Below are 16,060 nucleotides of genomic sequence, written 5' to 3'. Positions count from 1 at the left end.
CTGGATTCCACATGACTCACCCCCTAACTCAGGACAGGAGTCAACCACATCACGAGTTAATTCACCTGAGTATACCATTATAAAAAGACCAAAAGACTTCAAGTTGACTCTCAAAAGGAAGAGCCCAAAAGACTGATGAACTGAATAAGAAAAGAGTTTGGTATCAGAACCATACCTTATCTTAAAGTGTTATAAGACAGTTCTGTGTTTAAAATAAGTTTGTAAAAAGTTAAAGACTGTTAACAAGTAATTCTGGTTAAGTTCCCCCAATTCAGTTCCAAAGACTCCAGGTTAATCCTCTACAGACCACTCCCCTAAGAGAAACCAAAATTAGTAAGGAACGGACCAAGAGAAGTTTAACCAGAGAAGCGGGGAGAAGGGACTCTAAAGAGCTTGGAAGCTTCTTCTTGGTAAAGTTCCCCAAGAGGCAAGGCCGGGTGGGCCGGCCGTGCCAGATGACCCATACCAGATTCTTGGGAAGAGCAGTAATGATGGCTCTAATTGCTGGTGGTGCTCTGGGGAGCCCAAGAGAGCCGTGCAGTGAGTGCCACCAACCCCTCTATGAGGAGGAAGAAGTGAGCTCCTTGTCTAGAGTCCACACCAATTCTAACCCGAATTGTGTTACCCTCCCCCAATGTATTGGATAGTCCAGAATGCCACCACTTTTAGGCAGCAACTCCTGGGACAGTGCCCTGTAGGAGAAACCTGGTTGTGCTTGAATGTGATGCTACTGAAGCAAGCCTGGTACATCAGGTCAAAGAGAAAGAGACAGTAAAAGCAATAAGAGAACAAGACCATTTAGAGATACCCCGAGATAAGAACCTATTCATAAATTCAGTGAAAAAAGTTAGCCACAAACTAAATTTAACTGATTGTCGAGTTTGTACCCAGATGACCAAAATTTGGCCATGGGAAAAGATTAATCTAAGGCTATTAGAAATCTGTAACTGGATACAGAATAACTCAGAATTTAGTATTAATTTAGTATTAAGGGGTACAGTAGACCAGTAAAAAGAATGGTCTGTAAAAGGCATTTAGCAGTAAAGAACTCTGCTACCCAGTGGATCCCAAGAGATCCAAATAGATTTTGGTCTGTTGAAAGAAAAGAAAAGAACAAGTGTATCTACCATGAAGCATATGAATTTTATGAGTATACTGAAGAAGGGATAAACCCCTTTTGGGGAATGAAAGCCATTTCTAAATATTGGGAATGTCCAACACAACCTAAGCATACATTTTGGGGGGCCCCTAAACACCTGTTTTGGATCTGTGGTACTACAGCATACACTAAATTGCCAGGAGACTGGTCTGGCAGTTGCACCATTGGAATGATAAAACCAGCTTTCTTTTTATTACCCAAAGAATCTGGATCAAGTTTAGGAGTTCCTATATATGATGATTTAAGAAAAAGCAAACGGAGGTGGCAAAGTGCAATTGAAATTGGGGGAATCCAAAATTGTAAGAGCCAGGTTCGGACCCCAAGAAAAATTATCAAGACTTATGTCCCAGCCACCTGGGCTCAAGATGAGTCCTGGGCTTATTGGAACCTGATATCTATGCTAAACAGAATCATCAGGCTCCAGGCAGTAATAGAGATGAAGAGTGCAATCATTAGAAACATCTCAAATGAAATAAAAAACTAGCATATGTAAGTAACCAAGAACAGACTCCTACACTTGATTGACACTTGGTGGGACAACCTATGGACTTTCAAAGGAGATTGGTGGAAAAAGGTAGCTTTCTTCACTGTGTGTACACTTGCTGGTTTGCTCTTTTTATCATGCTTACTTCCCTGCTTCATTAAAAATGGTAATATCTGCCATGCAGACCAACCTAGGGATCTCTGAAGAAATTAACCTGAAGAAACCAGAAAAGGTAATAAAGTTAAGTGACCATGATTACCAGAGCACTCAAGAAATTTATAATCAATACAAAAACGTAAGGAAATTCTATGCTCATTGCATAGAATTGCAAGTTGAAATTGCAAGTTAATGCGAGCTAAAGTTTAAACCTGATCAAAGAAAAAGAGGGGGGACTGTTATGAGTAGAAAAGTTGTCCATTTTTTTAAAAGGTTGCAGAGTTCACAAGTTAAAACAATTTCTACCAAGTTGGAGTTATAACTATTTGTTGTTAATAATTTCATGTTGTAATCCCCTGTTGGTAATAGTTCTCCTTTAATTACCTTGTTGATGGTTAGAGCTCCCCTTTGTAGAGCATCACCCTGCTGCTTCCTGGAAGATGGCACCTGGGACTGTGAGGAAGGGGTGACATTGGGGTTGGCATGCAAATGAGAAAACCCCTCACCAAATCTAGCAGAGGAAACCATGAAAAACAATGAGCCACCATGGAATTAAAAGACTGAAGTGATGCCTAGACGTGAGGAACAGAATCCAGTGTCCGCTAAGACCCTTTTTACCCCTCACCCTAACCGAAGAGATGTCAGCTAGAAAGAAGATGTTGAATGTCAAACTGAAAAACCGGGAATTGCCTGGTGCTCTCGTGAGGACGGAGGCCTCAGGTCTGCCTGCAGACCAGCAGACAAAGCTGCACTCTTCCTCCTCCTCCATGCCATTCCTGGGAGCAGTGGTGGCGTGAGCACGACCTGTTGGTTCTCCCCACCTGAGCTAATTTTTAATAAAGGCATTTAAAAGGAGAAAGATCTCCTGCTCTATTTATTTCAGGAAGGTTCAGGCTGGAGCTGAGGAGAAAGCAAAGTCCCTCGCAGGGCAGAATGTTGGTGCTGGAGGTGTGGCAGTGTGAGGCTGGGCCATGGCCGGGCTCTGTGTGCCAGGAGCCGGCAGCGCTGGGTGCAGGGAGCCCAGGGAGGGCACAGAAACGCTGGGTGAGAAATGCTGGGGGACAGCGAGATGGGCGAGTGCAGCCGGCCAGGGCAGAGGAGCAGCACGCCCAGGGGCCACAGCCTGCAGGACAGATGGCCAAGGGCTGGGCAGGGCTGGCAGGGCCACAGGCAGCCAGGCCTTTGTGCCCTGGGCTCGGGCAGCGCCTCTGGAGGCCCCACAGGAGGAACTTTCCTGGCAGGGGCTGCACTTGGCTTCTCCCTCGGCCTCCCTGGGGAGGCTGGCAGGGGCTGCAGGTTGATGCCATTTGTCCTTGCTGCCCCTCACATCCCCCTGGCCCACCAAGAGCCCCGAGGCAGCCGTGAGGGACAGGCCCTGCTGGCCCAGGCTGGGCTCAGGCCTTGGCCTTTCTGCTTCCTGCAGCCAAGCCAGGCCTTGCTCAGCATTGCAGTTCCCCGCTCAGAGCCTTGGGCTCCCTGCAATCCTGGCCTCAAGGATCTGCTCTCGCCAGGCCCTCCAGGGCAGCCTTTGGCCCTCCCTGCCCTCACAGAGGCCCAGCCATGCTCCAAGGCACTTGGAGTTTTGCTGCTGACTCCTTGAGCAGCTTCTTCATCCTTCTCTCTGTGCCTGAGGCTCCTGGACCCAGCCCCAAATCCACCGTGGGGCTGATTAAAATCCAGAAAGCCCTCAGGAGCTCTTTGTCTCCCTTCCATTGCCTTTGAGTCTCCAGGCCTTGTGCAGTGATTGGAGTCAGTTTGGAGTTCTCTTCAGGAGGGAGATTTCAAAGTGCACCTCATGAATTCAAAGTGCACCACCTTTAGACAAGGGAATATTTTTTTACTTTTCATTTCAGAGAAGAGGGGATGGAAGCATTCCCCAGGTGATCTTGATGCTGAATGTCTCCTCAGGAGGTCTGGGCAGGGAGAAGAATGAGCCCCTTGCAGGCTGAGCCTGTTTGGACAACTTGCTCCTAAACCCCAGACTCACCATGTCTGACATCACCCACCTGGGACTGACATCCCTAAGCATAACAAAAATTTAAGCATTTTTCCTTATAAATAAATTCCAATTACTTAATAAAATGATAATTATATTATTCTGATAGTATTATTCAATTTTAATTACCCAATTTGTACATTTATATTAAAAAATCGATACACTTTTAGCAACACAGAAAATTATTGGTCATTGGTTCTAAGGAACACAATTCCCTTCATTAATTCATTAAGCTCTATTGGGTATTTATTTCTTCCTCTATATGGTAACTAATATTCTTTGTAGACCTTTTGGCATCATTCTTATCATCTTTTTTTTCGCATATGGTCAAGAGGAGGCACTTTGGGGTCCCTGGAGCCATTTCTGGGGCACATTTGGGGCAGTTTTGGGTCTGGGGAGGGGATTCAGAGAGAACTTGAGGGTCTGGAGGACACTTGGGGGAGCCGGTGGGAACTTGGACGGGGCACTCAGGGATTCTGAGGGACAGTTCGGGGTCCGGGGCAGCACTTGGGGGTCCTGGGGGGCCCTTGGAGGTCAGGGAGGGGAATTTGGGGCCGTTCGGGGTCCGGGCGGGTCCTTGGGGGGCTCGAACGGGGCTCTCTGGGGCGCGGGGGCTGATGGGAGTTGTAGGCGCAGGCCTAATACGGTTTAACGGGGCCACGGAGCATCACGAGAGTCCGAAGCGCAGCTGCAATGGGTCTCGGAGGGGCGCGGGGCATCACGGGAGATGAAGTCCCGGCTGGAATAGCGCTGGACGTGCGCCGCGGAGCATGATGGGAGCTGTAGTCCCGGAAGTGGTTGGAACGGGGCGTTTGGGGGTCCGGGAAGGCACTTGGGGGACACTTTTGCGTCCGAGCCCCGACTTGAGGTCCTCGGGGGAACTTAAATGGCTCGGGAATCCTTGGGGGGAGCTCGGGGAGCTCTAACCGGGCTCTTTAGGGCGTGGGAACGGCAGGAGTTTTAGGCTTGGGACTGTGTTCTGAGGGGCTCGGGGGCCACGGGGGATGAGAGGAGACAAATTCCCAGAAGGGGGTGTCCCGGGCATCTGTGGGGTTGGGAGCACGCAGGGGGTCCGGGGACGCTTTTGTGGGGTCCCAAATGGGCACTGAGGTGGCACTGAAGGATCCTTCAGGGTCTGGGGGATACTTATGGGACAGATGGGGGCGGATCCCGGGGTTCTGTGGAGCGCGGGGCATGACGGGCGTTGCAGTCCCAGATGCAATGTGGCTGTATCCGGCCGCGGGGCATGATGGGAGTTGTAAGCAAAAAATTAAAATACGGCGCCTGTCTAGGCCCCGGCCCCAGGCCCGGATCTCTGGCGCTGATTGGCTGTGAGCGGTGATGGGCAGAAGCCTCGGGGAATGAGAGGCGGTGGAGGCGGGAACAGCCTCTCCGTTCCCTCCCAGTACAGCCCAGTTCATTCCCAGTACTACCCCAGTACAGCCCCAGTAAAACTCCAGTGCCCCTCCAATCCCTCCCAGTACAGCCCAGTCCCTCCAGTTCCTCCCAATTTCAAACACAGGGTGCCCCAGTGTCCCCATTCTTCCCCACAGCGTTCCCAGTGTTCCCCAGTATGTCCCAGTCCTCCCCAGTATTTCCAAGGACAGTTTAATTTCTCACAGTGGCCGTGGCAGCCAAACCCAGCAGTGGGGTCAGTGCAGTTCCCATGGCCACAGCCCCTTGCAGTGGCCCAGTGCAGCTTGGGCTGCTGGTCCACCCTCACAACTGGCCCAGGGCAGCTCTGCAGTGGCTTTGGTGGCCCCTTGGGCTGGCACACACCTGAGCAGTGTGTCTGTTTTCAGTGGGGAAACTCAGGAGTTTCAGATTGCTTCAAAAAATGCGAAAAGGGAAAACCCCTCTTAGGCTGGGTGCAGCCAGCTCTCCAAGCACAGCAGGTCCCAGGGGAGTGAGGACAGACAGGATGGCGCGGGGCACTGTGGAGCAAGGTTGTCCACACTGGGTCAGAGCTCAAGGCACAGCTTCTGTGAGCAGGCCAGAGCTGCTGAGGAGAGACCCTGGGTCAATCTCAATCACAGAATGCTTCAATCACCTCTGCTCTAAAGAGAAATAAAATAAAAATACGTCATTTAAAATAGGAATGTCTGTTTCTGACAAGTTCTTTGAAATCTTTCTCCATCACTGGACTAGGAAAACTTTAATGACCCTCTCAGGGCTTTGGTGTTGTTTACATCAGACTCAATCCCTGAGAGAGTGTCATGGTTTAACACTGGCACAATGCCAGTGCCCCCATGAAGATACCTTCTCCCTGGTTTCTGCTGTGAGATGTGACCAGGAATAAGCAAAGCAGGCTCCTACTTAGGGAAAAAAAAAAAACAACAGAACTTTATTAACTACTCTACAACTACAGATAAAAAGGAACACACACACAGGGAAAATGAAAACTTCACAAATGCATTTCCTCCTCCCCCCACCAAATTTCTAACACAATACATTTGTTCCTCAAATCACCAACTCTCGGTCCAGCAGCACCTTTTAGACAATCAATCCTCAGTTCATCAAGAGGAGAGGAGTCCTTCTTGTGCCATGGGCTTCCCCTGGAAACACAATCGAAGCCTCATGTGTTCCTGTGTCACTTGTGGCACCGCCCGGAGTACATCTGCCGTCGTGACTTCTTCCTTTTCATGTCCAATGCTCTCACCACTGAACACGGACCAGAACTGCTTCTAGGGTTGTCTTTTAAGGATGCTCTGTCCAGATCCAAAAAAGGCACAGTCTCTCCTTTGGGACACCTGTCCCCACAATCTCTCCTTTGGGACACCTGTCCCCCCCATATTTTTCACCCCCTGGGGCCGAGGGGCATCAACACTGAACCCTCTTGGCTCTGAGGCCATTGCCTCCCCCTAGAATGCAGTCTCTGTATCACAAGGAACATGGTTCTGTCCATGGCTATACAAAAAGAGTCCAGCAAAAGCTACTCCATCATCTCTTCCCACTAAGATTCTTCTCTATTCTTCTACTATCTCTCACTTGCCCAGACCTCTCTCACACTGGCCCATTTCCTTTTTCATCTTCCACTCTATCTTCTAGGAAAGATCAATGTTCTGTAAAGTTCTCATTTTCCAAAAACGGGTTAAAAGCTCCTACAAGCGGCCGGCTGAACCCCCCCCTCTTCTCCGTCCCAGCCGTGCTGCCGGCACAGGCCCATGTTTATCAAGCTTCAAGGTCACAGTCTCAGGCAGCGGCTCTTTCTCTCTCTCTCTCTGTCTCTCAGGGGGGGCTGCCCGATGGCTCCCGGTGTCTCTCTCTCTCTTTCTCTCTTCCACCCTTCCACCCCCGGGCTCAGGCCTACCTCTCTTGGCCACATGGCTTTCCCCTCCCCCTGCCCAGCTAGAAGCAGGGCCGGGGGAGAGACCCGAACTCTTTCCCGCCGGAAACCCAAGAGGGCCTCCCAGGGGAGAGCTCTGCTTTTAACCCCGTGTTCTCAGAGGTGTGTCCATGTCCCAATGGCCAGGTTAAATGCCAATATTAAAGCCTGAATATCCATTGGCCAAAAACACAGCATCCCAAAAAACACATTTCCTGTCAAACCACCACAGAGAGTCTTCAAAAAACTTCTCAACACTCAAAGGTAAATTGGAACTCCAAAGTTTCTTGAAGTTTTAATGTGTCCCACTGAGGGACACGACTGAGAAAGAGTCCCCAGGTTCCAGTTAGAGCAGAACAGTGGAGGCAGTGATGACAGCTGGGGACAAACAAGGCAAAGGTGTCTCTGGTGCTGAGCAAAGCTGGATGTGTTTGAGGAATGCCAAGGGCCAAGGCCTGAGCCCCAGGGCCTGGCCAGGCAGATCCTGTCCCTCCCTCCTTGCTCAGGGCTCTTGCCGGGATGGGCAGTGGCATGTGGGGATGTGCAATGCCAAGGGCAGGAGCATGGGGCGGCCCCTGCCAGGCTGCTGAGCAGGGACAAGGAGGCCATGAGGCCCCAGGCCTGCAAGGGTCACTTGTCTCCTGCTCCTGCCTCAGGCCCAGGCCCAGCAGCCATGGCCAAAGTGCTGCCCCAGTTGGCTCTGGCAGGGCTGTCTTGCAGCTGCTGCCCATGCCTGTGCCCTGTGCAGCCCAGGCTGTCCTACGGTGTCCCTGCCCTGCGCCGCTGTCCCTGCAGGCTGTCGGCATCCCCCGGCTGCCCCACCTGGCTGGGCCCTTCCTTTGCTGACAGCTCTGCCTCCTGCCTGCCTCTGCCTGCCCACACAAAGCCTTGGGCTGATACCAAAAGGGTTCATCCCATTTTTACCCTGCCTGGGAACTTTCAGCACAGGAACAAGGCATGCAGGGGCTGCTTTCCCAGCAACGGTGGTTGGAAGAGAAGAAGAAGACATCTGGCTCAAGGGTGCAGGGATAGAGAAAACAAGGAGTGAATCTGGGAACTTGGGGTGGGTTTTATGGAAATGGGTAAATTGTTATACACATTTAGTGACTGTGTATAAGCAACACACAGGTAGAATTACATGTCCACGTAAGGTTAGGAGTTATCCCATGCTGGACCTCAGATCTGAATAAATGATGCCCTCTGAAATAGCAAATGAGAGTTATAGAGCCTTATTCTGGTATTTCAGAGATTTGGTGACAGCTGGGCTTCACAGAACCAAGGAGTCAGATGTGACACTGTGGAACCCCATGGAACAAAGGGTCCCTGGTGATGCAGTGGAACCCCATGGAACCAAAAGTCCATTGTATCAGAGCAAGGCCTCATGGAACCAAGGAGAGCATTGCTGACAGTGTGGAAGCTCCTGGAGCCATGGGGTCATTGTGACAGTGTGGGGCTGCATGGAACCAATGGTCCATTGTGACACTGCAGAACCTTCTGGAATCAAGGGGATCATGTTCTGCTCTGGAACCTCATGGAACAAAGGATCCATGGTGACACCGCAGTGCTCAGACCATTGTTGACAGTGTGAAAGCTCCTGGAATCAAAAGTCCATTGTGACACGGCAAGGCCTCCTGGAACCAAGGGTCCCTTGTGGCTCTGTGGGGCTTCCCAGAACCAAGGAGACCATTTGGACACTGTGGGGCCTCATGGAACCACCTGGCACTGTGACACAGCGGGACCACATGGAGCCAAGGGGCCACTGAGACACTGAGGAACCTCATGGAACCAAAGGTCCATTGTTACACTGAGGGGCCCTGTGGAACCAATGGGACCATGGTGACACCGTGGTGCTCCATGGAACCAAGGGGCCATTCTGATTCTGCTTTGCCTCATGGAGCCAAGGGGCCACCACAACACTGAGGGGCCTCGTGGAACTAAGGCAGCCTTGTGACACTGTGGGGCCCTTGGAACTAAGGGTCCATTGGGAGATTGTGGGGCCTCATGGAACCATGGAGGCCATTTTCACACTTTGAGGCCCTGTGAAACCAAAGGGCCATTGTGTCACTTTCTGTCTCCATGGAACCAAGGAGTCCATTGTGACACTATGAGACCATGTTGGGCAATTGTGGCCCTGTGTGGCACCACGGAACCAAGGGACCATTGTGACACTACAGAGCCCCATGGAACTAACGATTCATGGAACAATGTGGGACTGATGGAACCAAAGGTCCATTATGACATTGCAGGGCCTCATGGAACTAAGGGAGGACAATTGTGACACTGTGGGGCCCAATGGAAGCAAGGGGCCAGTGTGACACAGCTGGGCCTCATGCAGCCAAGGGCCACTGTGATTCTGAGGAGCTCAAAAGAACCAAGGGGCCATTGTGACACTCTGCACCTGTGGAGGCCCTGAGAGGCATTCCCTGGATTAGGGAGACACAAGAAGCTTCAGGATGAAGAAGAGACGAGAATGTTGACTCCATGATCAGAAGGCTTGATTTATTATTTTATGATATATGTTACATTAAGACTATACTAAAAAGAAATAGACAGGAAAAGGTTTCTTCAGAAGCTAGCTAAGCTAAGAATAGACAAGAATGAATAACAAAGATCTGTGTCTCAGACAGAGAGCAAGAGCCAGCTCTGTCATGAGTGGTCAGTAAATCCAAACATCCACAGGAGACCAATCACGGGTCTACCTGTTGCATTCCACAGCAGCAGATAACCATTGTTTACGTTTGGTTGCTGAAACTGCAGCTTCTCACAAGGAAAAATCCTAAGAAAGGATTTTTCATGAAAGATGTCTGTGACATTCCCTCAAAAGCTTTTCAACCCCATTAGCTCCTTCCCCTTGTTCTGTGTCCCTCAGCCACTCCCTCCCTATTCCCCATTGGCCCCCATCTTTGTACTGCCCCATGGCACTGATCAGCCCCTTCCTCTGGAGATACAGAAACCTGGACTCCCCCCAGGAGTCCTGCCTTGTGATCCTGAACATCTCACTGCACGGCTGAATCAAACATCTGTGGGTACCATGCAAAGGCCCTTTTTGCTTCCCTATCCTGGGCTTTATTAGCAGCTATTCCAGCTGCAACAATGGTCCCTTATGGCAGTGTGGATCCATGGACACCATGGTGACACTGTGGGACCTCATGGATCCACGGGGCCATTGTGACACTGAAGAACTTCATGGAATCCAGGGTCCATTGGGACACAGCAGGGCCTCATTGGAACAAAGGAACCATTGCTGACAGTACAGAAACTCATGGAACCAAGGGGCCGTGGTGACACAGCAGGGCCACATGGAACCCAGGAGACCAGTGACATTTAGGAACCTCATGGAACCAGAGTCCATTACTGCAGAAACAAGGAGACCATTGTTGATGCTATGGAAGCTCATGGAACCAAGCAGCCATTGTGACACTCCAGGGCCTCATTGAACCGGGCAGACCATTGTGACACCACAGAACCTCATGGCACTGAGGGTTTATCGTGACACAGCAGGGCCCATGGAGCCAATTGTCCATTGTGACAATGAGGATCTGAGGAGACCGTGGTGACACCATGGAAGCTCATGGAACCATGGGTCCATTGTGACAAAGCAAGGCCTTGTGGAAGCAAGGAGACCATTGTGACATCATGGAACCTCAGGGAACCAAGGAGACCATTGTGACATCATGGAACCTCATGAAACCAAGGATCCATTGTTACAGTCCAGAACCAAGGCCACCACTGTGACTGTACAGAACCTCACAGGACCAAGATTCCATTGTTATGCACTGGGGCTTCATGGAACCAAGGAACCACTGTGACACAGCAGGGCCACATGGAACCAATGGTCCATGGAGATACTGCAGATCCAAGGAGACCATGGTGATGCTGTGGAACCTCATGGAACCAAGGAGCCATTATGACACTCTGGGGCCCCATGGAACCAAATATTCATGGTGACACAGCGGGGCTGCTTGTGACCAATTGTCCATTGTGACACTGCAGATCCAAGAGACCTTGGTGACACTGTGGCAGTTGATGGAACCAAGGGGCTGTTGTGACACACCAAGGCCTCGTGGAGCAAAGGAGAGCATTGTGGCAGTGCAGAACCAAGGAGGCCATTTTGACAGTACAGAACCCAATGGAACCAAGGGTCCATTGTTCTACAGCAGGGCCTCATGGAACCAAGGGGCCATTGTGAAACTGTGGGGCATAATGGAGCCAAGGACACCACTGATACTGAAATCCACTGGATAGAAACTTCTGAGCAGAATTTGGAGTATTTAAAAGCAGGTCTTCTTTATTACAGCATGGTGGTCACTTGGGCCATCCTTCCTCCATTTGAGTGCACTGAGCATTGAATGAACCGAGTTTTTACTACACACACTCATTATGTATCCATTAGCTATCCCCACTTCCTTTATTTGACATTGTTGCACACCTTATCCCAAGTCCTTACATGGTTCTTTGGGGTCTGTCTTCAGCATCCAGTGTCCTTTTTAGGTGGCTGTTCTTTGACCCCTCCTTTTGAGTAAGAGCAATATTATTGTTCTGCATAACTTGTGTTTTGTCAGCCTTGCAGAGCTGAGCTGGCATCCTGCTTGCATTTCATGTGGTTTCTGTTTGCCAGTGGCACATCCTCAATCAGTTTCTCCAAGGCTGTGCTGTTCTGTTCTACTGTCCTTGACAAGAGTAAATGTTGTTCTGTTCTCCTGTCCTTGTCTCAGTGCTCGCCCTGCATGAGGTGTCTGCAACCCCCCCAACCGATGGGCCTGGGGTGGGCAAGTGTTCCTGGGGAACAGGGATGGGAGAGCTGGGCTGGACTGACCCAAGGGATGTTCCACTCCATGTCACACCATGATCAGCAATCACCTGAGACAAGCAGGGGGGCCAGGGGGGTAGGGGATTAATTTCTTTTTAAGAGATTTTTCTTTCAAAACAGCACCTACACATACAGAACCCTGTCCTGCCACAAGGTGGTTAAATGTTTTCTGCTGATGGGAGATTTCCTGTGGATTTTCTTTTCTTCTGTTTGTGGCCTTTTCTTTTTGTGGTTGGTTTGTTTGTAGGGTTTTTGTGTTGTTGGTGGTGGGTTTTGCTTTGGTTTTTTTGGTTGTGTTTGGAGTGGGTTTTTGTGCTTGGGTTTGGGTTTTTCCCTGTTGAATTGCCTTTCTTCTGATGCATAAGATTTTTTTCTGCCTTTTCCTGTGTCTTGGTTGGCACCTGATGGGAAGAAAAATTTAAACAACTCATTCATCTTGCCTGATTCTGTTTTGCTGGGCAGCATAGAAGGAGTCAATGGACAGAGCTTTGGGAGAGGCTAAAGGGTTAAAAGGCAAAACCTCCATTGTGTGGATGAGCACGTTACAGGAAAAATCCTTTGCTCCCAGCACCGTAATATTTTCTGTATTCAGTATTCTGTTGTATTTTTGATAAGGTTTTAATAAACCTTTTATATTTTTGGAAGTGGGCATAATTTCTCACACCTCCATGCAAGGACAAACAACCTCCTGCAGGTGGGGAGAGGCCAGTGCTGGCAATGGTGGCTGCAGGGGCTGCTGTGGGACAATTGCCCTGGGGCACCTTCCCAGGCTGTCCCAGGACAAAGACACAGCCCAGGCCCTGCTCTGCTGCTGCCTCAGGTCCATGCCAGGAGCTCTGGCTGGGCCAGGACACTGCTGTGAGCGCCCCCTGCACACTCCCCCCTGCCCCAGGCCCTGGGCTTTGCTGGGCCAGGGCATTCCTGGAGCACATTGCTGACAGCAGCTCTGGAGGAGAGCAAAGCCTCCCTGCCCTGCCCTCAGGAGATGCCCTTTGCTGATGGAGCTGCTGTGCTGGAGCCCAGCTGTGTCCCAGCAGTGCCCATGGCCTGGCCCTGCCTGTGGCCACAGCAGGGACACGCAGCAGGACAGGGACCAAGCTGCCAGAGCACTCCGGCCTTACAGCCACAGCAGGGCTGGCAAGGACAGGGTGGAGCTGGGCAGAGCAGATGGGGGAAGAGCCAGGGCCATTGTCCCTGGCTGTGCTGCTGTGCTGGGAGTCTCTTCCCTCCACCTCTGCTCACAGGCACTGCCCCTGCGGGGACAGAGAAGGGCTGAGGAAATGGCTTGGACAGACAAGTCAGGGCAGGCACTTGTTTTTATTTAAATGCCAAGGAAACAAGCCTCTTGCAAGTGTTTGTATTTCAAAAGAAAGGTAGATATTCATGTAGAAATGCTAAGAGTAATTCTGCAGTATTTTGTAAAAAACCACAACAACAGTAGAAAAAAGTTACCAAATAAAAATGGACAAATAGGGGGAAAAAAGGCTGAGATTGTTACATTCTGAAGGCTCTGCAGCAGAAAATGTTTCTGAAATGCTTCTGAAAACACAGTCTCATCAATTTTCTCAGGGCATCCTTGAGCTCCTGGTTCCTCAGGCTGTAGATGAGGGGGTTCAGGGCTGGAGGCACCACCGAGTACAGAACTGACAGGGCCAGATCCAGGGATGGGGAGGAGATGGAGGGGGGCTTCAGGTAGGCAAAGACTGCAGTGCTGATAAACAGGGAGACCACGGCCAGGTGAGGGAGGCAGGTGGAAAAGGCTTTGTGCCGTCCCTGCTCAGAGGGAATCCTCAGCACAGCCCTGAAGATCTGCACATAGGAGAAAACCATGGATGCAAAACAACCTAAACCTAAGGATGCACCAAATGCAATGGGCCCAAGTTCCCTGAGGTAGGATTTGGAGCAGGAGAGCTTGAGGATGTGTGGGATTTCACAGAAGAACTGGCCCAGGGCATTGCCATGGCACAGGGGCAGGGAAAATGTATTGGCTGTGTGCAGCAGAGCATGGAGAAAGGCACTGGCCCAGGCAGCTGCTGCCATGTGGGCACAAGCTCTGCTGCCCAGGAGGGTCCCGTAGTGCAGGGGTTTGCAGATGGACACGTAGCGGTCGTAGCACATGATGGTCAGGAGGGAAACCTCTGCTGAGATAAAGAACATAAAGAAAAATACCTGAGCAGCACATGCTGAGTAGGAGATGGTGCTGGAGTCCCAGAGGCAATTGTGCATGGCTTTGGGGACAGTGGTGCAGATGGAGCCCAGGTCGCTGAGGGCCAGGTTGAGCAGGAAGAAGAACATGGGCGTGTGCAGGTGGTGGCCGCAGGCTACGGCGCTGATGATGAGGCCGTTGCCCAGGAGGGCAGCCAGGGAGATGCCCAGCAAGAGGCAGAAGTGCAGGAGCTGCAGGTGCCGCGTGTCTGCCAATGCCAGCAGGAGGAAGTGCCTGATGGAGCTGCTGTTGGACATCCCATCACTCTGGACATGGTGGACTGTTGAAACAAGACATTGACAAGCTCTTTGAGTCAATCCTTTGGGGTTATTTTAGGAATTCCCTCAAAACTACTTTTCCACCTGTGGGGCCATTTGACTCAACATTTTTATTTTTTAACCTTGGGTTTTTACTGCTGAGTTTCTGCTTCATCTTCAGCATTGCTCTCAGGCTGAACCCCAGGGAAGCCCAGAAGGAAAACAGGGCTCCCTGTGTCCCAGGGCAGTCAGACCTCCTGGTCCCCACACAGGTGCCCTTTGCAGATTTCACTTCCTTCTAATTCAGGGTGATCGAACATAAAACGAGCTTGAAAAATAAATGGGGAGTTTTTAAAGATTCCAGCTTTAAAGTCGATTTCTCTAAGCCCTTCTCTCTTTCCCAGCGCGGCTGAACAGGAATGGATACCAAGGGTTGGTCTGGCTCCCTGCTGCCTGGAGTTGTGCCTGCTGGGAGCTGTTTCTCTCTATCCAAGCCTTGTCCATGCCAGCGCTCCCAGAGCCCAGCCCAGCCCTGGGGCTCAGATCTGCCCTGCAGACCCCTCCCAGCACAGGGCACTGCCCAGGGGCATCTCCCTGGCAGCAGGGCCTTAAGGGCAGGCCAGACAAACAGAGATGCTGCAAGCCAAGGTGCTGCTGCTGCTGTGTGTAGGGAGAGGAGGCTGAAGAGGCACTTTCTGAGGGAGATCTGAGGCCCATCTGCTGATGCCCAGGCTGACAGTGCAGGAGGCTCAGGGACACAGCCAAAGCTGACAGCCCCTTTCCCTTCCCTTTAGGAGAAAGCTGAGAGCAGCCCTGGCCATGCAGCACCATCTCCAGAGCAGGAGGAATCTGCCCTGATGGGGGTGGCTCCTTGCACCTGGAACTTCTCCCCTGCAGCGTCCATGGGGAGCTGCCAGGCAGGCTGAGAGCTGCCCCTGGCAGGTGGCACATGCCCTGGGCTGGCCAAGAGCCCTGAGGGCTGCAGGAGCTGCTCTGCAGGACAGCCCTGGGCAGCCCTGGCTGCAGCCCCAGCTTCAGCCCCTGCAGCCGTCCCTGGCAGCAGGAGCCGTCCTGCCCTGTCCCTCTGATGGTGCCAAGGGCAGCCCCGCTCTGCAGCACATCCTCCTCCTCCTCCTCCTCCTCCTCCTGCTCCTGCTCCTCCTGTGCCACAGAGAAACTGGGAGAGTCCTCCTGACACATCCCCCAGGCTCTGGGGTGTGCTGGCTTCAGGAGATCCCTCCAGGAGCACAGGGGACATTGCCCTGCACCCACACACTCACCATGCACAGAGCTGTGAAGATCTTTCCCCAGGTGAAGTCTCAGCTCAATGTCTTCCCAATCCTGATTGCCTTCAGCCTGTCTCTGCCTGGCTCCTGTCCCCTCAGTGCCTGCAGGCAGAGCCCTCAGCCCTGCTGGGCTGGGAGAGGAGCTGGCCCTGGGAAGAGCTGTTCCTTTAAAGCTCAGCAGCACAGACACAGCACAAGGACTTTAATGAGCCACTTGGGGATTTGATGTTGTTTACATCAGACTCAGTCCCTGAGAGAGTGCTCAAAAAACTTCACAAGAATTCAAAGTTAAATTGAAACACTGAAGTTTCTTGAAGTTTTAATGGGTTCCACTGAGGGAAATGACTGAGAAAGTGTCCCCAGGTTCCAGTTCGAGCAGAA

The 16,060-nt window shown here is 51.4% G+C and overlaps 1 protein-coding gene across 1 annotated transcript; it reads right to left on the bottom strand.

The window, feature by feature from the left end:
• Nucleotides 1-13,424: 13,424 nt before the first annotated feature.
• On the bottom strand, nucleotides 13,425-14,393 carry LOC139603631 (olfactory receptor 14J1-like). Its single transcript, XM_071454523.1, has one exon. The coding sequence runs from the start codon at nucleotides 14,391-14,393 to the stop codon at nucleotides 13,425-13,427; it is 969 nt and encodes a 322-aa protein (XP_071310624.1).
• Between the last annotated feature and the right edge of the window lie 1,667 nt (nucleotides 14,394-16,060).

This window comes from Agelaius tricolor, unplaced genomic scaffold, assembly GCF_023055355.1.
Source record: "Agelaius tricolor isolate 1412-34295 unplaced genomic scaffold, bAgeTri1.0.p SCAF_40, whole genome shotgun sequence".
NCBI lineage: Eukaryota > Metazoa > Chordata > Aves > Passeriformes > Icteridae > Agelaius > Agelaius tricolor.
Note: the sequence above shows the minus strand (reverse complement) of the source record. Positions and strands in the feature narration are given on the sequence as shown.

Coding starts and splice junctions, on each gene's coding strand:
- LOC139603631 (XM_071454523.1), bottom strand. CDS start 14,393: ATGTCCAACAGCAGCTCCATCAGGCACTTCCTCCTGCTGGCATTGGCA.